Genomic DNA, 23,841 nt, shown 5'->3' on the forward strand with positions numbered 1-23,841 from the left:
CGCCGAGCGGAGACGCGCAGTGTCCCTGTGCGTTTAGAGGAGGTATCAGCTGCCGGCAGGAGGGGAGCGGCGAGGAGGAGCGGAAGAAGAGACAGCAGACCTACATCGCAGGCGACCATTCCTTCACTGCTGCTGCTGCTGCTGCTGCTGTCCTTCCACTGCGAGACACCTGCACAAAAAACACGGTCCTTTTCCTGCAGATCATTTTCTCCCCAAGGCTGAAGGTGTCCAATATGTGTCGGATCTAACCTCTCCGGAGAGGAACGAGGAATATCAGACTCTCCTGGTGGATGTGGACACCTAAACTGTGGAAATGGAAAAGATAGTGAATTTATCCGTTTCAGTCCTGCTGGTTTTATGGGGATGCGCGCTTGGAGGCTCGCCCAGTGTTCAGATCGGTAGGTCCAAGCGAGAAAACGCGTTAGAATCTGTGCGTAAAAATGATGTGTGAAAATTGTGACTGATGTTTTGTGTCGGTTTCAGGGGGACTTTTTCCGAGGGGCGCGGATCAAGAGTACAGCGCATTTCGGATAGGAATGGTTCAGTTTGGCACCTCGGAATTCAGATTGACGCCTCACATTGACAATCTGGAAGTGGCGAACAGTTTCGCTGTTACCAACTGCTGTAAGTGCCAAAAAATATCCCCCCTCCTCCTTCTTCAAATGAATCTAAATGAATCTTTCATGTCATCCATGAAATGTTGATGCCCGTATTGTGCGCTCTGGGTGAATGTATCATGGCAATCATCTGAGCTGTCTAATCTACATTCTGCCAGCAAACATATCGAGGCGGTGAGAAGGGTAGTTGAGGAGGAACAACATCGTGTGGGCAGGGGGTGGGGGGGAAAGTTGGTTTCCACAGTAACAGTCAGTCACATCCATCCCATTTTCATTCCTTCAGATTCCGAGATCAAACACGACTAGGCTGCCAAAATATCGACCGCGCTGCTTCTTTTCATCCAACAGTCCTGTTTTTTAATTGGTAAGCGAGTGGAGAGAGACTGAGTTTGATGCCAGTGAACACCCAACATGTTTCATGACTCAAATGTCATTTCTATGAGGCGAATAACGTAGATCTGACTTTTAATCCTTTAAGAAGAAAAAAAAGAAAAGAAAAGAAAAGAAACGTGCACCAGATTCAATCTTTCAACACATTCATTCTCCAGAAGGGAAAAAACCCAGACAGGACTCGCTGAGATGAACCTTTTTTTGCGGTGTGCGCCGCTGTCACGTCTTTTCTCGGCTCAGGAGGAGCGGTGTTCATCCATTGTTGCCTCCTATAAAACAGCCTACACACTCAGATTTAACACTGAGCGGTGCTTCGGGATTAAACATGAGCGGGATGAACTGACGCGAGGCCCTCACATGACTGGCAGCTCTTTAGGGGGATAAAAGCTTCTCACCAAACCTTAAATCACGACTCTTGAGTCTCTCATGAATCTCCACCACTTGATCAGGTTTTGTAGTTTTAATCATTTCTCTGATCAAAAGAAACAAGGCGCTGACTGTTTTGTGTGAAACAGCGACAGAGGCAGAAAAAACTGCTTCTTAAGGTCGCTATTTTTTAATAGCCTCAGCTCGAACATTTCATTAGGCGGTTGCCAAGCGACTACTCCTCTCAACAGTCCCCTACACATAAATCAAACGCTTCTGATTGGTGCGCGCATCGGTCCAATCGATTTCATTACCATATAAAAGCTTCCTGCTTGGAGAGGCTCATTGCGCCCGACAGATCCCAGCGAGAGACCCTGTCGATGTGAGACATGCAGAGACCACTGTCCACTGTGTGCTCAGGAAACATGATTGGATTGTGTGTCCTGCTGAAAAAACAGGAGACAGTTGTGAGACTTAAGTATATGTTGTCTTCTTTACTGTTCACATGGAGCAGTTTTATCAGCTGACTTGTTTTAAATGTATCTCACATGATCAAAAATGTATATGAAGCTCATCCCGAACAGACCTGCTGCATGTCTGCATGTGATTTCTCTGTCCTAAGTGTGTGTTTAGTGTTACATGAAGGCTAATTTGATAAAAAAAAGTAGATAGATTTGGTCCAAATCTTTACAGGCAGCTGCTTTTAAACACATAACTTTGTTATCTTGATCAGTTATGATAAAAAACTGGAGTAATCCTGACCTGATTGACTTAACCCAGGCTCAGTTACTGTGGCATGTATCTGATTACTTTAGTCTGATCTTTTTAAGTGTTTTGATGCGACACATTTGCCAGAAAGGTCAGAGAGGGAAAGCAATCATGAAGTAAACACAGAAAGCAGCACAGAGCAGGTCTGGAAATGTAACGAAACATCAACAAAGTGTGTTTTAACATCTTGTTCTCAGGTTTGAGGAGTAACAGAATACATGTGATGGGATTATGTAATCAGGATACAAAAAAAGGTAACTGTATTATGATAAAGTTAGAGAAAAACAGATGTAATTAGATTACAGGTACGTTCAGTAAAGAGGGGATTTAACAGGATTACAATTTTAAGATAGAGGATGATATACTGTCTGTAACCACGCGCATGCGCACACATGACAACACGTCACGAGTCTCTCACAACATCACGTGAATACACAAGAATACACACTGGTTATTAAGATATAAATAATCTGATTGACATTTATTTTTCTCCGGTCTTTATTTGCATATGTTCGGTATTTAGGCAATCCTAAAGTAACAGCAAGTAATCAAGTTACATTACTTAAATACTGTGATACTTAGATCACGTTCCGTCACGGATTGAACCGAAAGCAGAAAACAATAGTTTAAACACAGACAACAACATTGTAAATGTAGAGAACATCAGAAAAGCCTGTTTTATTTTCCTCTTCTTAATTTATGACTCCTGGCTTCAACTGATCCTCCTACATGTTATTGTGAAGTCAGTGTTTGCTCCTGTAATCCCTGTCAGTGCTTTAAGATGATGTTTTGGTCAAGCAGAGTCTTTAGTGTGCATGTCATCGGCTGAATGGAGACTCTTCACATGACGGTTCATGCTCAGTTCACATCCACTCCAACAGCACAGCCTCAGCTCGGTTACTGTTGGGCTGACATTTAACCAGCAAATGACCAAAAACCTGCACACATGCCGGTGACCCTGACTGGAGAATGAATGGTGTAAAGAAAATGATAAATGAATTTGATCCTCGATGTCGAGCTGAGTGAATGACCGTCACTCTAAGGTGGATAATAATCTGAGGGGTTTCTGTTCCACAGCCCTCAGACTGCACACCTTTTCAAAATGTGTGTGCATGAACTCTACCTGCTCCTCTAAACGACTACTTGCGTGGGAGTTAGAAGTAGAGGAGAGGGGGGGCGAGGTGAGGTGAGGAGGTGGTGACGGGGGTCGCTATGAAGCCAGTAGATGGCAGTCTGCCTCACAACCCACCTCCACATGTAATTACAACAGATTAAAACCAGCATTCTGTCTTTCTGACTAAAGTACGTTTGAACAAAAGGCAGACAGCACGCGGCGGAGAATAAAAGGAGAAATATCAAAGCTGACATGGCATATTGAAAGCTAGAACATTATAACTGCAGCTTCTTGTAAGCTTTCTGCTGAGACTCCTCACACACGCTCCATTACAGAGGAGCTGCTGCTGCTGCTGCTGCTGTGAGCTTTCATTTTGGATCCGGCGAAATCACATTTGTCTTGAATGCGGAGGGAAACATGAGGAAAAATGTGTAACTAAATACAGTTTTATTGAAGTGGACAGGAAGTGACAGATTTGCATTTTGCCTGAAATATTGAAGGAGCAGATATTTTTATCAGCTGTGAACAGAAGCTGAGTCCTGAATCTCAATATTGTTTGAGTCCTGACCAAACTGCGTCTGACGCACAAAGTCCTGGAAACATTGAAGTTGACACAAAATGCTCATTTATACATTTTATTATCTGTAATTTTCTGACATATATCATAACTTAATTCATTGTAAGCTTAATTGGTCCAATAAAGTATATTAAACATTTATTTCCTTGCAAGAAATGAGACACAGAACATATGGATCTGCACTCCGCGGATGTATTACACTCGGGTTGTACTTGGCCTGTGCTACAGCATACTCCATCAATGCAGTGTGTCAGAGACAGTGGGAGGGAGGATGATACATTCCTCCATCAATAACAGTTCATCTGGACAGGCCTGCATCTGCTGCCAAGACCCGGGGAGTCACTGTGACTGTGTGTGCAGTTATATTGGTGAGCCGTCCACCCGGAGCAATACATTTCAAAGATTCTTCTTCAAAGTTACGAACATAGAGCCACCTCTGAGGACCCCACATGGTTTTATGGCGAATGCACCAAGAAACACTTCAGTGCTGTTAAAAATAACAGTGCATGTTGAGTTTTTAGGCCATCTTATTGTTTGGTTTTTAAACAACGTCCTGACTAATATTTTATTAGTTTAACATTTTGGGTTGCCAGGTTATGTCTATCAACAAGTTTCCTGGGAAGGTCACCAGGGAGGTTACTGGGGAAATGATTATGGGTGACACTTCGCGGCACCATAAGCAACAAAGTCTCATACTAACCAACGCACGGGCGGCACTTTTAAGGCTTTAGCAGAGGGGGATAAGCAATAATGATGTAGTTTGTAGTGTCCTGTTACTATGGGAAACACTTGTTCCGGTTAAGTGATTGGATGTGCCAGAAGTCACGCCCATAATTCACGCAAGGTATCATTTGCACCAGGAATAAGGTGGAGAGTGAATTAACAAACGGGTTAAACTGATATATATTATGTGGCAGAGCTCACAGGCCAAGTGGACTGGTAGATGAAAGCTTCCACTGGCCAAGAAATATTTGCATAAAATGCATATTAAGTATGACTTTAGTATTTATTTGTTAAAAATGCTGCAGTAAAACAACTTGAACATCATCACAGGAGACCTGTGGAGACAAGAATCTGGTTGAGTTTGTGGACAGTTTAGTTTGTTTTTTAAAATTGTGCCTCTGTAAAAAAATTAATGGGATATTGTTCCCATAACGGTATGGATTTCTGAGTTTATGAGGTGCACCTGAATGCACCATGAAGCCCCGACCCTGTCTATGAATGATTTTTTTAGCATCACTGAATGAATTAGATGCATCACATTCTGTATATCCCAAAAAGAAATGTAGAAAATGTTTCTTGTGGACAACATGCTGATATCGACATTATGGCTCATACTGGGATATTTCCCTGCATGGATACACTGAGGATTAAAGGAACATTCCACCAATTTACACATAGAGGTCAGTTTACTTGTCATGAGGAGTCAAATTCAGCCTGTCAAAACAGTTGTTGGATGTTTTCTGTGGCATTAAGTTTGAAAGATGTAGGAATCTACCAGCCAGGGAGGGTTTATTCAAAGCTAGTGTTGAGTGTTGCTTTATGGGAAACGTAGGACCAAGCACAACTTGACTCATTAAGACTACAAGGCTATTCAGGCAATCAAGATATATCAGCCGGCGCTGCTTTGATTTAGACTCTTCTTGTTTGAATGTGTCTTTTGGAAGTCTCTCAGCTAAACAGAAGAGCTTTCAGCTGTGTAAACCATCAGTAGAAAACATTAGGATTTAGTTTCAGTCAAGGGGGTCACAACATGCGATGTGAGATAATTACCAGTGTTGAAAATAAGAAAATTCTGCAATACAAACTGATGCTTGTTCTTCTTTGCTTTTTTCAAGTGAAATACTGACCTCACATTAACCTTTAAATTATTCAAATCAAACTGAGAAGGGAACGACACTGTACGATTGAACTGTCTCATAGACACACACCCTATGACGAGGGGTCACAAGTAGACATTGCTATGTATTAAGGGGTCACAAGCATAAATGTCTGGGAACCTCTCTAAAGCCTAAATTATGCATGAATGTGCAATAATCAGTCTCCAGAATGCAGAACAGCCACAGCTTGCACGTTTGTCATCAGTGGTGCAAAATCTGACACCTCCTCTGACAACTGTTGTGCTACTTGAAGGACTGAGACGTTCATCACAGCGTCACCTCCCTCAACTCAAATGTTTTTCAAATGGGAAAGTAGCAGGGATGGACTTCTCCTTTAATACAGTGAAAATGTTGTTCACCTGACTATGTGCATGTGCCTGAGTATTAGCCTGCCACATTTAACTTTATATTCTGCTATATGCTCCCGTGCTTTTATCCCTGACGCCCACCTCTTTCAAAGCAAACCACTCTTCCTCCTCCTGGGAGCAACAGAGCAGTTTGAGGTCACTGACAGCCGGCCGGCGATTTAACACTTCAAAGTTCTAGTTTGTCATGGTTGAATCGCGTCATACTGCAATTTCATGCATCTACATGCGCATGGTATCTCAGGGACGTACACATTCAGGGACCTCGCTGTATGATCAAAAGCCTAAACCGACCATATATGCGCAGCGGAGCATTGGTTATAGCCAATTTATTGTTCACACTTAATTAAGCGCATTCTCCTCCATTTTCAGAGGGAGCTGTGAAATATTAAATAGGCCTGGGAGCTGGCCGGTCAGAAAATGAGGCTAAAGAACCCTCTGTGGATCTTCGCTTGCCCTGAATACAGCCAAGAACCGAGCCTTTATCACTCTGTCCTTAAAAAACAGAAGACTGCGATAGCATCAGTTACGACATGATTCAAAGGCTCTCAGCTGGAAGTCGACTCCTGTCTCACATCCAATGACTCAGTTTTCTCAGCGCCTCCAAGGCAGGTGGCTTCAATGCATTTTTTGCCCTGAGCTTGGCAGGAAGTAAACTTTTTTGTCCTCCATCCAAGTGCCTGGTGCATCTCATAATTCACCGGCTACACAGACTTCATGTTTAAGCAGAAAATGATGATTTATTTAGTAGACAGACTGATGAGACACAGCTGAGCTCCACAGAATCTGACTGGTGGCACTTTGGGTTAGTGGCTCAGATTGGATGCCAACCCAAAGCATCAGTATTTGTCAACCTGGGATGTAACTCAGTTATTAACTATCTATTCTGTTTCTCCAGTTGCTTTAATAGTTACACTGTGCTGCTTTCAGGGAGGCACCAGGGTTGATGGATCATTTTAAAAACATGTTTCAAACTGACCATCAATGACACAATCTAAAAGATAATCTAAACTATTGCATGTTGATTTTCTTACAAAATATACTGTCTATACATATGTATGTATACATTAACTCAAATACTGTACCTGAGTACAGTTTTTGGGGTACTTGTACTATACTTGTGTATTTCCATTTGCTGATACTGCTACTCCACTACAGTTCAGAGGCAGATATTGTACTTTTCCACTGCGCTACATTTCTTTGTCACCTTTAGTTTCTAGTTGCTTTGCAGATGTATTTTAATAATACAAAATAAAATCAACAAATAAATGACGATGTACAGTTTAAGATGAAACTTAATTGCTCCCAGAGGGAAAATTCACAAACCACCCAGCCGATACATTATATAAAGTAGCTAAACCATCAGTATGCATCAATATTTATGAGCCAATAACATAATATATATTATTCTGAAATATGTTATTCTGCATAATAAATCATTTTACTTTTGTTACTTCAACTTTAGTACAAGATCTGAGTACTTCTGTCACCTCAGGAAAAACATTTTTTCAGTTGTCATTATATAACCTCACTTCATCTGCAGCAGAAGACCGTGACATGTCGTCTAAAGCTCAGTGTGGACCAAATATTTAGCTTGTAGAGGATTAGGTTTCATTTGGTCATTTATTAATTCATTAATTTGCATTAGCAAATTTAAAAAATATCTTGGTCTGAAGCAGCAGGACTCTGTATCTCTGCACACAAGATGTATGTCTTTGTTTGGTAAATAAAGATCCAAAGATTGTCTCCTCAGAGCACAGATCCTTATCCTAAAAAGATGTAACCGAGGCTTTATCCTTGGTCCTCTATCTTGATGTCCCCTCCCATATCTTTCTGATAAATAAAAACAGGTCTTTCTTTCTCCTGCAGCCTTTGATCGAGCTCTAAAAGCTTGGACAGCGACAACAGCATCAAAGTCAACAACGCCGTTTACCCTCACTCTTTCAATATGTGAATAAGTCAGGTTTCAGATACGGCTGTCGCTGTGGCAGAAGATACATCCATCATAAGAGTCAGGCGATGTGTCATGGAGATGCAGGCTATCTCGAATGATTACAGATCAGCTGTCATCGAGAGTTCATCACTGATACGACAGAGAACAGCATTTCATAACTGCATCCACAAAGCTTGTGGTAGAGTGGAGTTTTGCGGCCGTACAGTCCTCGTCTGAGTTCAGTTGCAGCTCAGAGACACATAAAAACAAAAGCAGATGTTTACAACTTTTACCTTATTCAGGCTTCAGCTTAGAAAATACCAATTAAAACCTGTCAAACCAAGATTATCTGACAGAGATACAGTCTTAGAAAGTAAATAAACACTTCTTCTTCACTCCTTTTTCAAAACCTGGTGCCTACATTACCCACAATGCAGCTTTGCCACTGATTGACATCACTGGAGGCGTTACCCTTTAAAGTTTAACTAAACATATGTAGCTAACTTGAAGTTTACTCGTCTGATAATCAGAAGAATTTTCTTTAAAGCACAGAGTAACCTTCCCCGCTGAAGGAGGATGCTCATTAGCATGCACAGAGGAGAATCTGTCCTTCCCATCATTGTGGTGATTAAGGTTTGATCCGGTTGCCTTGTCTGGTCTTATACGGTGTTCTTGTCAAACTTATTAGGAGTTGTGTGTGTGTGTGTGTGTGTGTGTGTGTGTGTGTGTGTGTGTGTGTGTGTGTGTGTGTGTATGTGTGTGTATAGAAAGAGAGAGGGAAAGATAAAGAAATGGGAAATGATGAATAAAAAGGACGGACGGAGACAGAATGACTTCAGAGTGTGATAAGCGGAGCACGAGTGCAGTGAACAGGCAGACTCTCCGTTGTTATAATGTTATGTCTTGCTGAGCAAAATGTAAATGTAATGTAAATGTAAAAGGCGACTGTCTTTAGGCCGGCTGTGTCCTTTAAAAAGGATGACTCAGGCTAAAGGTGGAAAAAAAACACTTTAAGTGCCTGTTTGTTGACGGCAGAGTAGCTTTTAGCGTCCTTTGTAACACAATAATTAAGATTTATTCCATTTATACTTGATTCACATTATGTTTGTATCTAAAGAGGTACTGGGATAGGGTACAGGGACAACTGACCAATTCTAATTAAGAAACATAATCCATCCTCTTTCTCATTCTGCGTAACGTTGACTCACGTCAGCTGTTCCTTCACCTGCTGAACCTTTCTTTAAATGAAAGGTTTCTATAAAACCTACAGTGTCGCGCCTCCCAGCAACCCAATAAATCAACATGGAGGCCTGATGAATGCGTTTCCCTGCAGGTCTGCTCTTTTAACTAGAGACCACTTTGTCCACTTCATTCAGAGCTTTGATCCGCTCCAGACGTTTCTTTATGTTGTCAGCAGCACCGTAACGTAGCGTCTGTTCTGCAGACAGTGCTGTTGTTCCCTGATGCTCTGCCTGCTTAAACAAAAGCTCTCATCTGGACTGTAGCCAATGCATCTCAGCAGCTGTTGGCTTGTCAGGTGGATTTTCTACTATCCTGCAGAATTATTTTTTTGATTCATCAAAAAGGTGCAAGCTTCGAAACAGATATGTGTCTGGGAGGAGAAAGTGACAGCAATTCTACAAGTAAAAACGTAAAATGTTAAAAGGGGGGAAAAAATGTATTGCCTGCTTTGTGACCGCTTTGCATTCTGGTCTATTGAGGCTGAACTGCAGTCTGTGTCTTTGTACGTAATAATGAAAGTTAGTGAGTTTAGAAGAATCTGATTTTTCTTTTATTGACCTATAAAGCTAAATACTGCTTCCACAAGTTTACCGACTTTACATCTCTTTGTTACATAAGCAGACGTGGAGGAAATACTCAAATCTTTTACTTGAGTAAGTCAGTAATAATGCCCCAAAGTACTCTGTTACAAGCAGAAATCATGTGGCTCTCACTTTAATAACTTTGCTAGGTAGCGTGTGATTTTCCCCTTGAGGCAATTAAGTTTTATCTGTTTTATGATATCGTCATTTATTTATTGATCACTGTATAAATAATCTATATCTTTAAAGTGACAAATAACTTAAAATATCTAATAAATGTAGTGGAGTGAAATACTAAATAGATCAGTAGATTTGTAAAGTAGCATAAAATGGGAATAAAATGGAAAGTAAAGTAAAAGTACCACATAATTCTACTAGTAAATGAACATAGTTTGCAATATACAGTTTATAATATAGTCTCCACTATCAGTTAAAGTTAACAAGATAAAAGTCAAAATTGTCTGCACACTGAAGCTTTCTTTACATTTAAATCTCTGTGTTTAACCTGACTGCAGGATGACTTTCCTCGTGTGGACAGTGAAGCTGAAGTTAAAAAGCTGCTTATTCTCATCACAGATGAGTGATTGAAGTCAGTGTTTAAGAGTGAGCGCTCACAGGGGGAGTTGATTGGGTCTTCAGCCCGTCCTGCTCCCCCGCTGCCGGGCTCTGTGATGATGTTTGTCCCCATGAAAGGATCCGTGGGTGTTTCACCATGTGACGTCCTGTCAGGCCGCCGTCTGCAGGCAGCGTCTTTGATCTGCCCGGTCTCAGGGGTCAGTTTGGGATGGATTCAGTGGAATCTACAGGAAGTCCGGGGAATGGAAACAGGACAGTTTTCTGTTTTTTTGCATTGCTTTGCAGTGAATGTCTCATTGTGTCTTTGTGTTGGGACGGTTTGTGTGGGGGTGTTTTTATGTCCTCTTGTGTTTGTTTGTTCTGGTTTTGGCTTGATCTAATACCCCGCTGTTCTGCTCAGAGATAAGAGGAAAAAAAGCAAAGAGAACAGTCCGTCTCCAACTCGCAAGGTTACCGTTAAAGCAAATCAGAATAAGACAAAAGGGAACCAGAGGAGCGAAGGTGGCAGAGATGATTCCAAAACAAAACAGTGTTTTGGTTTTTTTCTCCAAAAATAAGATTAGAGAAGCGTTTCAGCAGCTGCAGGTGATGAGTGCAGGAGGATGCCCTGAAACGACACAGCTCCATTTTCTGTTTCAAATCTGTTCTGTTTTCTATAAAGGCGACGTTTAACGGATATTTTTGGGTTTGATCTCGCTGAACCTTTTTCTGAGTATTAGGCAGAATAACAGCATTGTAATAACACTGATTCTCTATGTGTAGACAGAGAACTGCCTGCTAGCTGTGTCCTTCATATCTACAAGCAGGGACACACCTGACTGCTCAGTTAGAAGTTGAATGGAATGATCTTTATTTAAATTTAATTTAATTTAATTTTATAAAACCATAAAAGCTGGTGATAGCATGTTCTGTAAGTCATATAGTGCAACAGTGAAAGAAATGTGGCTGTTTATGCAGGTTTCAGTGCTGCGAGCACCACGAATGAAATTACATTCACTTCCATTGTATTGGATCGACACCGTAAAAGATCATTAAATGTTTAAGTTTTGAGTCAAAATCAAACTTGACCTCGTGGTCGAAACATGTTGACTTTATTAATGACCATAATAAAAGGCTTATAAATATTTACTTCTTCGTTTGATACATTTTCTTACCTCGTCAGAATTATTTTTCCCGTTTTCCAAAAGTACTTAATACAATTTTTTTTCAGAACAACCAGTCATCATTTCAAAACCTCAAGTTTGAAATAAACTGAAAAAGGTTTGGCCGACCTTTAAGCTTTTGTTGTGATAATTTACTTTTCTTCTTCAGAAAACCTTGAATCTGAGTTTTAGAAACTAAAAATTCTGTATTTCAAAAATTGCTGACTTTTTGACACTCAGACTCATCATGAATCAATTTTGTCAAACTTTTGTTTCTAAAACTCCAAAATTCAAGTTTCTGAAAAAGAAAAGTAAATTATATCTTCCAAACCTTGAGAGTTTGACTTAAAACTTAAAAATGCACATATGTCTCGATACAACTTCAGTTGAGTGAGAAACTGTTTGGGTTTTTTTCACAATGTGTGTAAACTGACCCTTTAAAGGGGCATTCTGTAACATTCTGTGTTACTGATCTTTCTGGACCACTACTGGTATTAGTGGTCTTCAGCAGAAATCACTGTTATGCTGAGAGGAAAACATTTGATCCCAGGTTTTCTGTGAGGGCAACTGAATCATAAGAACAATATGATGCAGTGCTTTGTGTTCACATATATCATATAAAAATAACTGAATATAGCGTGCTCAGCAGCGTCACACACTCAGATAAGGTTCAATTCCCAACAGTAAATTCAATTCAGAAAGGGATCCACCACAAGGACAGCCAAGTTTGTAATAGGTGCCAGGACAAAGCCATTAAATGGACAATGACATGGACAATTAGGAGTCGATAAGAAAACAAATAGGAGTGAAACATGATGAGGCGGAGAGAGAGATAGGACTCCGTCCACGAAAAGCTGGGTCAGCATCCGGGCCCGCTGGCAGGTGAGATCAGTGTGTGTGACAGGTCTCTGAAAGAAAGGGCAAACAAACAAAGTGCGCGCGCACACACACACACACACACACACTCAGAGACGATACGGACTCAGCAGACAGGCAGGCAGAGGGTGTAATGATGCAGCAGGCAAGAGGCAACTCCAACTGTCTTCTCCTGTTTCAACAACACTAAAGTTAGACTGTTGCTCCTGAAGTGGACAACAGAATGGTTGCTCATGTACAGGCAGGCTGAGTGTGAAACATGTTGGTTTTGTGTATAATGTAGCAGTCGAGTCCGGCTCAGACATTTTCAAAATGGCACAATCTGAAGAGAAGGCCTCACATCTCGTAGCAGCTCCACATCCCCCCCTGCTGTGATAAAACAGCAGGAGAAACGCTGGGAAAAGGGGGCAGCTGCATAAATTATCTGACATTTTCTGATTTCACCATTTTTTTTTTAGCCGGAAGGAAATCAGAGTAATAGCTTTACAGCCAATAAATACACCCGAATGCTGACCTTTTATTCTCTCTGAGCTGTGAGTATAAATTCATAAGAAAGACACATTTCAGATTTGTATCATCGTGTTTCTGCTCAGTTGAATGTATGGCCCCTTTACAAATGCAGTTCATGAAAATTAAATAGAAAGGTAATTAACATCTAAGAGTCTACAGCCGGGATAGCAGCTCTGAGAGTCTGTGAATGCTAAATGAGCAGGTTCCCATGTTTAACGTTTGTCTGTGTAAAATAAAATAAAAAAGTCTGTGACATCGCCCTGCTTATGGTCTGGTCAGGTTTAGCCAAAACAAATACTAAGTTACGAGTTAGGTAAAGTTCTTGACTTGGCTTAAGTGGTTCTGGTGCCACATACATGACGAGAAAACTGGACCTCTTGTTCATTGTTTAGTTTGTTAGGTGTGAACTTAGGGACGTCTCTTTGTCTCTCCCAGCCTCTGCTTTCTTTTCCCTCTTTTTCTGTTGTTCTGTGCCAGTCTCCTCATCTTTAACCTTTCGGTCAGGTGGTTGGTCCCACCCGTCGAACCACGCCATTGGTCCCTCGTGTCATTCTCAAAAACCCAATTGGTGGTTGCCAGTGCCTGTAACAAAATCAAGCAGGACTCCAGGTGCAGGTTATCAGGCAATCTGATCCACGCTCAAATCCAATATAATGGATATAAACTCTGATGATAGTCATCACATTGCAAACTTGTTGCAGATTCATTATCCAGACTTTACCTGTAACTCACCCACATTAATCTTTACTTGCTCAATCAAGGGAAGTTTGACTGGACAGAGTTAAGAATATAACTTACTCAGAGTAAAACCATCCATAATCCTCAGAAAGTCTCCTTGCATCACATTAAATACCTTAATACACTGCTATTTAGTTTTCAACCGTGTAAAAAGATTACAGCTGAGCAAACATCAGTACGACATGGTCCAGTGTTCTGTCAACATAACAAGTTTCTGTGCCTTCACAACAAAGCAGCCTGTGTTGTCTCGTCAAATTTGCATGAAAATCCCCCACAGTAAGGAAGACATCAAACCCATGAACAGGGCGACTGCTGCAACCTCCATCTTACTTTTTAATGCTTTCTTTATTGTTGAGAACCGAGGCATCCAGAAGGTCACAACTCTGTTTGCTTCCTTTTGAAGTACAAGTACTGCATAATCTCCATCTTCCTCTACGAGACTTTTCACTGGCACTAATTCAGAGTCTGTAAGCTTTGACAAAGACACAGTGTCAAAAGTGTTTTCCTCTCAGTAGGATGTTTCATGCAAATAACAGTCAGTGTGCATCTCATCATCTCCTTTATGGCATTTAGAAATGTTTAATGATGTTGTATCCTCTACTGTATACTATACTATAAACTTATACTAAAGTATTTACCTAAACTACAGCGTTTGAAACGGGCCTCACTTTGTTTTGCCCAGCCTTAATTAGAGATGACCTCTATTTGTTTGTGCTGCATGGCCACGTCCCTGGCTCGTACAAATTTAAGAAATACATGCTGTGGCGTGGTCTGATGCCACTGTGGGTTTCTCGACAGGAACAGACACACGGAGTGATGATTTTTATGTTCTTTTTATTTTTCAATACTCGGGCCACACAATAGCTCTCTCGGGGTCGATCACAGGCGTCCGTTGCTGCCGACCGCCAGGAGCATCCGTCCCTGTGTGGCTCACTCGTCTCTCCCCCCAGGTCCAGCACGCTACTGTGTTTTAAAGGAGAGAGTGATTAGCTCAACAGGAAACCGGTGTGCCAATCACTCTCACCTGGCGCTGCTCTCCTGAGCCCTCCCCACACCTCTCTCCTGCAGCCGATGCACCACGCCCCCTCCACATACCTCCACCGCCCGACTTAGGCCGGGGAGCCGTCCGGCCTAACCCACTCCCCCCCCCCCCCCCTCCTCATGAGAGCGGGAAAGGAAGTCGGCCACAGCCATCTGCACCCCCGGCCTATGGATCACCGTGAACTTAAACGGCTGCAGAGCCAGATACCACCGGGTGATCCGGGCGTTGGCATCCTTCATGCGGTGGAGCCACTGGAGGGGAGCGTGGTCCGAGCAGAGGGTGAATGGGCGCCCCAGCAGGTAGTACCGCAGAGCATCGACCGCCCACCGGATGGCCAGGCACTCCCTCTCCACCGTGCTGTACCTGGCCTCCCTCTCGGACAGCTTGCGGCTGATGTACAGCACTGGGCGGTCGAAGCCCCGCACCTGCTGGGACAGAACGGCCCCCAGCCCTCTGCCCGACGCATCAGTCTGCAGGACAAAAGGGAGAGAGAAGTCAGGTGTGTGGAGAAGAGGCTCCCCACAGAGGGCCTGCTTAACCCTCTCAAACGACACCTGGCACTGCTCCGTCCACTGGACCGGATCTGAGGCACCCTTTCGGGTGAGGTCAGTCAAGGGGCTGGTCAGCTCCGCGAAGTTGGGAATAAATCGCCGGTAATAGCCGGCCAGCCCCAAAAACCGCCGCACCTCTTTTTTGGTCTTGGGCCTTGGGCAGGCTGCAATCGCTGCTGTCTTATCTACCTGAGGACGCACCTGCCCGCCGCCCAAGTGGTACCCCAGATACCGTACCTCCCTCCGTCCAACTGCACACTTCTTCGGGTTGGCCGTGAGCCCCGCCTGCCTCAGTGACTCGAGCACCGCGGCCACCTGCTGCACATGCTCCGCCCAGGTGTTACTATGGATGATGACGTCATCCAGGTAGGCGGCAGCATATACAGCATGTGGACGCAGCACCCGGTCCATGAGGCGTTGAAACGTGGCTGGGGCCCCGAACAACCCGAATGGAAGTGTAACAAATTGGTACAAACCGTACGGAGTGGAGAAGGCCGTTTTCTCCTTAGACTCTGGAGATAAGGGAATCTGCCAGTAGCCTTTGGTCAAATCCAGCGTCGTGAAAAAACGAGCAGTGCCCAGGCGGTCCAGGAGTTCGTCGACCCGGGGCATAGGATAAGCGTCAAACCGTGAAACATCATTCACCTTGCGATAGTCCACACAGAACCGGATAGACCCATCTTTCTTGGTTACAAGAACGATGGGGCTACACCAGGCACTGTTGGACTCTTCTATAACCCCCATCTCCAACATGGCTTTCAATTCTGCCTGGACCACTTTTCTCTTGTGTTCAGGCAAACGATAGGGCCGTGAACGCACTGTCACGCCCGGGTGAGTCTGCACGTGGTGTTGAATAAGGCTTGTGCGTCCTGGCAGGGGGGAGAACACATCAGCGTAACGCTGCTGCAACCTGGCAATGTCTGCTCTCTGGGACGGCGAGAGATGGTTTTCACATAGGAGCGAGGCAGGATTGGTCGATTTTGGTACCTCCGGCCCCAACTCATCTCTCTCTGCCACTGCCGTCACCAGGGAAACAGACTCCGCCTCTCTCCAAGCTTTAAGGAGGTTGAGGTGATAAATCTGTGTAGCCCCTCCCCGGTCAGATCGCACAAGCTCATAGTCAACCTCACCCACTCGCCGTGTGACCACAAAGGGCCCTTGCCACTTGGCGAGTAATTTGGAGTTTTGCTCTCAGGTCCAGGACGTATTGAACTTCGTTTTTACTGGGGCTTGGACCTTCCTCCCAGCTTTCTTTAACCAGGTCCAAAACCCCGCGTGGTCTCCTGCCAAACAGCAGTTCAAAGGGAGAAAATCCCGTGGAGGCCTGGGGTACCTCGCGTACTGCAAACAACAGAGGATCTAGCCACTTATCCCAATTGCTACTATCATCGTGAACAAATTTACGGATCATGGACTTCAACGTCTTATTCAGGCGCTCAACGAGGCCGTCAGTTTGAGGGTGGTAAACACTGGTCCGAATTGACTTGATGCCCAATAATCCGTACAGTTCTCTCAGTGTTCGTGACATAAATTGGGTGCCTTGGTCAGTCAGGATCTCTTTCGGGATCCCGACTCGGGAGATAACTTGAACCAGCGCCTGCGCCACACTCTTTGCAGAGATGGTGCGCAGCGGCACTGCCTCTGGATATCGTGTTGCGTAATCCACAAGAACTAACACAAAGCGATATCCACGTGCACTCCGGTGAAATGGCCCGATGAGGTCCATCCCAATACGGTCAAAAGGGACCTCAATCAGTGGTAATGGGCGCAAAGGCGCTCTCGGGGTGGCCGGTTGGTTAACCAACTGGCATTCGGGACAAGACGCACACCAGCGGCGCACGTCCGCCCAAATACCAGGCCAATAGAATCGGGCCATTACACGGTTCAGTGTCTTTTCACACCCCATATGTCCAGCCATCGGGTTATAATGAGCCGCCTGGAAGACCATTTCCCGGCGGCTTTTCGGTACCAACAACTGGGTCATTATTTCTCCTGTCTGAGTGTCACGGCTCACTCTGTAAAGTCTGTCCCTACGTAAAGAAAAGTGCGGATATGTTAACGCTGTGTCAGGGCGCACCGTGTGACCATCAATTTTTATCACTTGGTCGAAGGCAAAGCGTAGAGTATCATCACGAGACTGCTCGAGTGGAAAATCTTCCATGGAGTCAAACACAGGAACCTGCGGAGCCTCCTGAGAAGGCTCCGCTGGCTCCCCCTCCCCGTCTGCAGTGTCGGACAACCTCGCGTCACCGCTGAGCACAGCGCACATATCCCATGTCCCTGTCGGCCGTGAGCGCACCCCCACACACTGCCCCACTAACTTATCAAACCCCGGCCAATCAGTACCCAGAATCAGGGGGTGCGTTAGGCGGGAGCTAACCGCAGCCTTTATACTATGCTTTTTACCCTTAAACCGAATTTCCACTGGTACTACAGGGTATCTGTGAATATCCCCATGCACACACCTAATATCCACCCATCCAGCCTCTATCAGAGCCCCGGGTCGAATCAGACTCTGGCGAACTATAGACTGCATGCAGCCCGAGTCCACCATCGCCTGATATGTACCCCCCTGAATCCTTACCGGAACGCTGTACGTCCCTCCTGGACCGGGGGAGGGTGCTGGAGGGCCGACAACCCGAATCACTTGACCGACCTCCATGAGTGGGCATTCACGGCGGAAGTGTCCGGGCTGTCCACACCTCCAGCACTCCTGCCCTGCCGCCTGAGGAACCCTCTGTGGGCTGAGAGCAGCCCCTGTAGCGGCTGGAACCTGGGAAGGAAAAAGAGGGGAAGGGGGATTAGATCGGGGAGGAGGAGAGGGTCGAGCGGGTGTGTGCGTGTGTGTGTGTGTGTCGGGCGCAGGTCTTCTCCGGGGTGCCGGCGTGGGACGGGCGGGAGCGGCTGGCCGATCCTCCTGTGCCCGGGCTCTGGAGAGCACGGCCAGATGGTCCTCCGCCAGTGTGATGGCCGTTGTCAGGTCCACCGGGCGGTGGCAGTGCACCCAGTCCGAGGTGGCAGCTGGAAGCCCCTCCGTGAACTGCTCCAGGACGATCTGGTCTACCAGCCGGACCTCGCCGGCGGAATCCCCGGGCTGCAGCCATCGCGTTGCCGCGTCCTTCAGCTGCTGCGCGAAGACAAACGGCCGCTCTGCGGGTCCGAGCCTGGCTCCCCGAAACCTGCGGCGATGGTCCTCCGGGGAAAATCCCAGTCGGTCCAGGATGGCCCTCTTTATGTTCGCGTACTGTCGGGAGGGGGCAGGCAGGCCGAGCGCCGCAGTTTGAGCGTCCCCCGACAGAAGGGGAAGCAGTCGCACGGCCCACTCCGCCTCCGGCCAGCCGCATGCCTTCGCCGTCTCCTCAAACATCCCCAGAAATGTCTGTGGGTCGTCCTGCTCCGACATTTTATGGAGTGCCAACCCAACGAGCGAGGGGGCCGGTGCCGCTGCCCCCGCCCGGTTCACCATCACCTCTAACAGCTGGGTCTGTTTTTCGGCCTGGCCCTGAAGTGCTGCCAGCTGCTGCCTGCTGAGCACGGCCTGGTCTCGGTTCATGGCCGCTACTTCTGCCAGCATCTGCGCCAGCGCCATGATTGGTTGCTGCGGTTCCGTCATCCCCCGTCTCTGCGTTCGCCTGCCGAATCACGTTGGGCGCCAATGTGGCGTGGTCTGATGCCACTGTGGGTTTCTCGACAGGAACAGACACACGGAGTGATGATTTTTATGTTCTTTTTATTTTTCAATACTCGGGCCACACAATAGCTCTCTCGGGGTCGATCACAGGCGTCCGTTGCTGCCGACCGCCAGGAGCATCCGTCCCTGTGTGGCTCACTCGTCTCTCCCCCCAGGTCCAGCACGCTACTGTGTTTTAAAGGAGAGAGTGATTAGCTCAACAGGAAACCGGTGTGCCAATCACTCTCACCTGGCGCTGCTCTCCTGAGCCCTCCCCACACCTCTCTCCTGCAGCCGATGCACCACGCCCCCTCCACACATGCTTTTATTTTCAGAATTATGGTAAAAAATAATGTAGAATCCACATGAATCTAATATAATGGCTAAAGAGAACACTTCTTTCTGATGGGCACGAGCTCTATTTTCAAATAACCACACAGACTCATCTCTGCTGTAGTTTCTACAAGTTACACGAACGCCATTTTCACAACCAAGTCAGTTATTCATCCAAGAACTGAACTAGAGCGATGGATAAATGGCTGTGTGATAGGCCAGGGACAGAGAGATGAACCAAGGGCCAATGAAGAGACAGTGAGTCAGTGGTCAAATGGAGATGGTGAGCTGATGAGAGGCCCGGGGTCATCTCGAACGACCCAGGGAGGTGATGATCATGAAGGTCGCAAGTTTCTCAATGATGGGATGTCTCGTGGCTCCATCTTTCATCCCCTGTGGTTCCTGTAATGAGAGAGAAAAGAGAACAGAAGGAAAAAACTGGTTTGGGGTGAGAACGAATGTGAGATAAACAAGAGAGAGAAGGGTTTGGGACAACTAATTTAAATTAAATATTTCAATTTGCTTCAGCTATGATATGAAAAGTAGCTTTAACAGGAGCCATCAGGATCATGTATATTGTCTCACTGCTTTCAGCTGATCCTCATTCATCCTCAGCAAACACCGAGTGTCTGGTTTCTATGGCAGCTGCTCCCTCAGATGCCAGATGAAGCTTGTGTTTTTATAGATGTAACTAATTTTGGTCTGGCAGGTCCCGAGATCATTAGAACAATAGAACAGCCGATCTAAAGTCTGCTTTGGTATTTCCACTAAAGGTCAGTGGACGTACGATATGTTTTATTACAGGAGGCAGACGAAATGCGAACAAAGAGGCCGTGTGTGATGTATGTGCCGGCTGCGTAGAATCAATATGGCTGAAGAATTCTGTATTGTGCTTATTGGGATGGATTGGTGTGCCGCTGCACAGAAACACGGCACAGTGCTTCTCTTTCCTCAGATCTAAGATGTGCGAACGAAACTAAGTCTGTGTTCTTGCGATAGGAAATATAATCAAACACTGCATAATTTACTGTGAACATTGTTTACAGACTGCCACTAGTTGGAATATTATATGATCTTTTTGGAAGAATAGATGTCAACAAAGATTTGAGTATCACAATTGTGTTTTTTTTTTAAATATAAACTGTTTATAATTCAAAGGCAGTGGGGTTTTCTTGGCTTCATTAGAAGGTATTAGCTAGCTGCTGTTATTTACACTATCATAAACTATGCCACAAATTATGCCGCTGTTAGATTAAAAGGGTCTAATTGCACTTCCATAAATTCAGCGGGCTTGCAAAAGACAGATTTAAAACAGAGTGGTTCTCAATTGTCTGGAGGGAACTTAACCTCCTCTGTGGTGGCAGGAAATGTGCAAGTCCAGCTTGTTTCTGTCGTGTTTATGTTTATAAAAATGGACTCAATCACAAGACACAGAGGCAAGCAGGCAGGTAGAAGAACAAAAAGCAGGCTTAATTGCTGATAACCACTGTCCAACATCCAAGCAACAAAAGAGCAGGCAAAGGAAAATACCAAATAAATACAAGAACTAAGGACAAGCCAGAAAAACACGGGGAACAAAACAGGAACACAGGGAACACACAAGCGCAGTGCTAATGAGGCTGATGTGAGACAGGTGTGGGAGGAGCACAGGAGGGAAACAGAATGCAGGTGAGCAGGAAGTAGAAAGTGACAAAAACACACAACAGGATATAGCTACAAAATAAAACAGGAACCAAAACCATGGCAGCTTCAACAGATCCATCCCAATCCAAATGTATTTAGAAACCCAGAGATGCAGCATTAGGAGAGGAAAACCAGAAATTAGGGTAAAGGACCCAGATGGCCACTTATATTTGCACATCTTGCATTGACAATGATAAACTCAGCACTTTATGTGTTGATGATCAACGACCCTAAAATGTGGGTTATTTACAATGTGACAATGTTGAAGTTGTTAAGTTATTAATATAAGTTTTAATTGTTAAGACTTTTAAAGTTATTCATATTAAACAAAATTCTACTCATGCCAAAACTGGAAATAATAGTTAAATTAAATAACAATAATGATAATGGAAACCAACAGACTCTAGACTCGCCACTGTAGAAAGCACATTTTAAAAAGCAAAGACCAAAGAGCTGTACAATTAAAAATAGCAATAATCATAAAAACAAACAAAAACACAAAGAGAAAAGGACAATAAATGGAAAAGCAATCTCATAATGAGCTAAAAGCCAGGGAATAAGATAACAGCAGCTGACCAAAGTGCTGCAGAATCGCTAAACAGCAAAAACCATTAAAAAAAACCCAGCACAGTAAAAACACAAAGACCAGGACAATAACACAGAGAGGCAATTCTCATTAACACCAAAGGATTAAAATATGTTTTAAGATCTTAAAACAGGGAGTATAGTGGCCTGCCTGACATGCAGAGGCACATTTTTTCTAATTTTGGGGGCTACAACTGCAAAGGCAGGATCTCCTCTGTGCTTCAGCCTTGTTCTTGAGATGACCAGAAGATGGTTGCAATAGTTAATTTCCACATTTGGAGCAAAATAACAACAATCTTCTTTTGATAACTCCAAATGTCTGCGTATATAGGAGAACTCTGAGGTCACCTCTGCAACAGCTTGAGACAAAATAAATATAGGTTGATTTATGGCTCTTTGATACCTGCGTTCAGGAGCATTGCTGAGCTCAAGGTCCAAAAGGTCCAACCTGATGGTATCGTTTTGTTCCAGAGTAAACTGGGAAGGACTGGAAGGAGGAAGCTGAGATAACCCTGGTGACATCATATGGCTTTATTTCCTTTAGTCTTGAAAAATCTCCTCCAGAACAACAGAATCAACTGTTATCACTGATCATCACTAATAAACTGACTTTGATGTATAAAATCAGTGGAGCTGTTTTGATGTTACTTATGGTATTGATTCCAAATTCACAGGAGCAATGCTGGTGCAGCACATTGTTAGTTAGTAGTAGGTGATGTAGCTTTAGTCAGCAGTCCATCCTAGTCATTAACAGGCGTGGATGAGCTGTTCAGGCAGCCTCCAGCCCCCCACCCTCCGCCCTTCAAGCATTCAGAAGTGAGAGCAACAAAAGGCAGAGCTGAAACGACAATAGGGACATTGGGGGCGCTGTACAACGATTGAGTGCTCAGCATAGAGAGCATTCATCAGACTGTGTTCTTGTGAAACCTCCATCCTCCATCCACGGCCCCGTCAGAAAGCCTTCAGGAAACAGGTCAGTGAACAAAAGGAGAAAGCGAGAAAGAGACAGGGAGGGATAGGATGGGAGATGGGAGGAGGAGGAGGGGTCAGAAGTTGATAAGAACTGAGCTGTACTGTTCTTCTGGAAACCAGCTGCCGGAAGAGCTGCTCCGAGGCAGACAAAAACACTTCCCAGTGGGGCTCGCCGGCCCACAGTGACACCTCCCACAAGTCTTCCTATCGGCCACTCGAGCGCGTGACTGAGAGCTGTCACCGCGGCAACAGAGTTTCATAATGAGAAGATTTTTTAGAAGTTTGATTTCTGAAACATTTTGAACTATTTTCACGTGTAGTATTTATGTTAATTTTGATAAATATAATCCATTTGGTTGATTCCCTGACATTTAAAGCCTCGACACTACTGTACATGAGATGAGATGAATATTTTCTGCAGAGTAGAGAGGGAACATGGCTGAAATATGTTACCCTGGCAACAGTCTACGGAGGGAAAGAAACCAGATCATGCTTTATGGGCTGCAGACAAAGCTGTTAGAAGTTACAAAACGCTGCCTACGCACCACGAATTTCATCTTTCATTGGTTATTGATAAACATTTTGCTTTCCTGAAGTGTTGCATGTTCCCGCATGTTGAAGCACATTGTTTCTTTTATAATCCTTTAACCTAAAGAAGTCCTTTGGGAATGGTGAGAATAGGAATTCAGCTGAGGGCTAAACAGCATATTAATTTAGATCTGAAGAAAAGATGAAAGTCTCAAAAATTATTCTTGTGTCAGAGCCTCGAGTGAGAGACATCTCTGAACATTTTCTATTCCTGAGGTTTAATGATAGGGAAGCAAATACCTAATAAAGAAGGAGTCTGATATTACACGAGCGTTTAGGAAGACAGAAATGATTTGGGTTTCAAAAGCTTCTTTGAGTTGTCCTTGCTTCACCTGCAGCGATGGAAGACCGACAGGAGGACTCTGTAAGACGCTAAAAGCGTGGAGATCACCCGAGGGAGCTAAAACATGATTTTTTTAAATGCTTGAAATGTGTCTGCAGCCGAGGATGAAGCGGAAACATAAACATTTTATATTTAATAGGGAAGTCTTGGAATTCTGGGTATTTTTACAGTCCACATTAGTTTTGCTGTGAGAAAGAGTAGTTCTCATGCAAACGTTGAGCTTCAGAGCTGCTGGTGAGGAGATTTTGTTGTTTGGACAGAACCCGTCTTTATGCTAAATTAAAGGGTAACGCCACCAATTCTACACATTAAAAGTGAGTTTACAGGTCATGGGGAGTACTGCTGCATTTGTGAGAAAGTAGTATAAAGAGCCTACATTACCCACAATGCAAAATAATT

The 23,841-nt window shown here is 44.5% G+C and overlaps 2 protein-coding genes across 5 annotated transcripts in view; one reads left to right on the top strand and one right to left on the bottom strand.

Annotated features, from left to right (window-relative positions):
- Positions 1-313: 313 nt before the first annotated feature.
- gria2b (glutamate receptor, ionotropic, AMPA 2b) overlaps positions 314-23,841 on the top strand; it is a 62,870-nt gene continuing 39,342 nt past the window's right edge. For 3 of the 4 annotated variants that reach the window (XM_073487445.1, XM_073487446.1, XM_073487447.1), the window contains exons 1-2: positions 314-398; positions 484-624. In XM_073487445.1, coding sequence (XP_073343546.1) covers positions 314-398; positions 484-624 — 226 coding nt within the window. Of the gene's footprint in view, positions 399-483; positions 625-23,841 lie in introns of those variants that run through there. The other variant, XM_073487448.1, reaches the window with a different exon arrangement.
- LOC141013535 (uncharacterized) lies at positions 14,483-18,881 on the bottom strand. The gene is made up of 2 exons (XM_073487289.1): positions 17,853-18,881; positions 14,483-14,638 (listed from the first exon to the last, which is right to left on the bottom strand). The coding sequence occupies exons 1-2, from the start codon at positions 18,879-18,881 to the stop codon at positions 14,636-14,638; spliced, it is 1,032 nt and encodes a 343-aa protein (XP_073343390.1). The 3' UTR covers positions 14,483-14,635.

The sequence above is a fragment of the Pagrus major genome, chromosome 18, assembly GCF_040436345.1.
Source record: "Pagrus major chromosome 18, Pma_NU_1.0".
Lineage (NCBI taxonomy): Eukaryota > Metazoa > Chordata > Actinopteri > Spariformes > Sparidae > Pagrus > Pagrus major.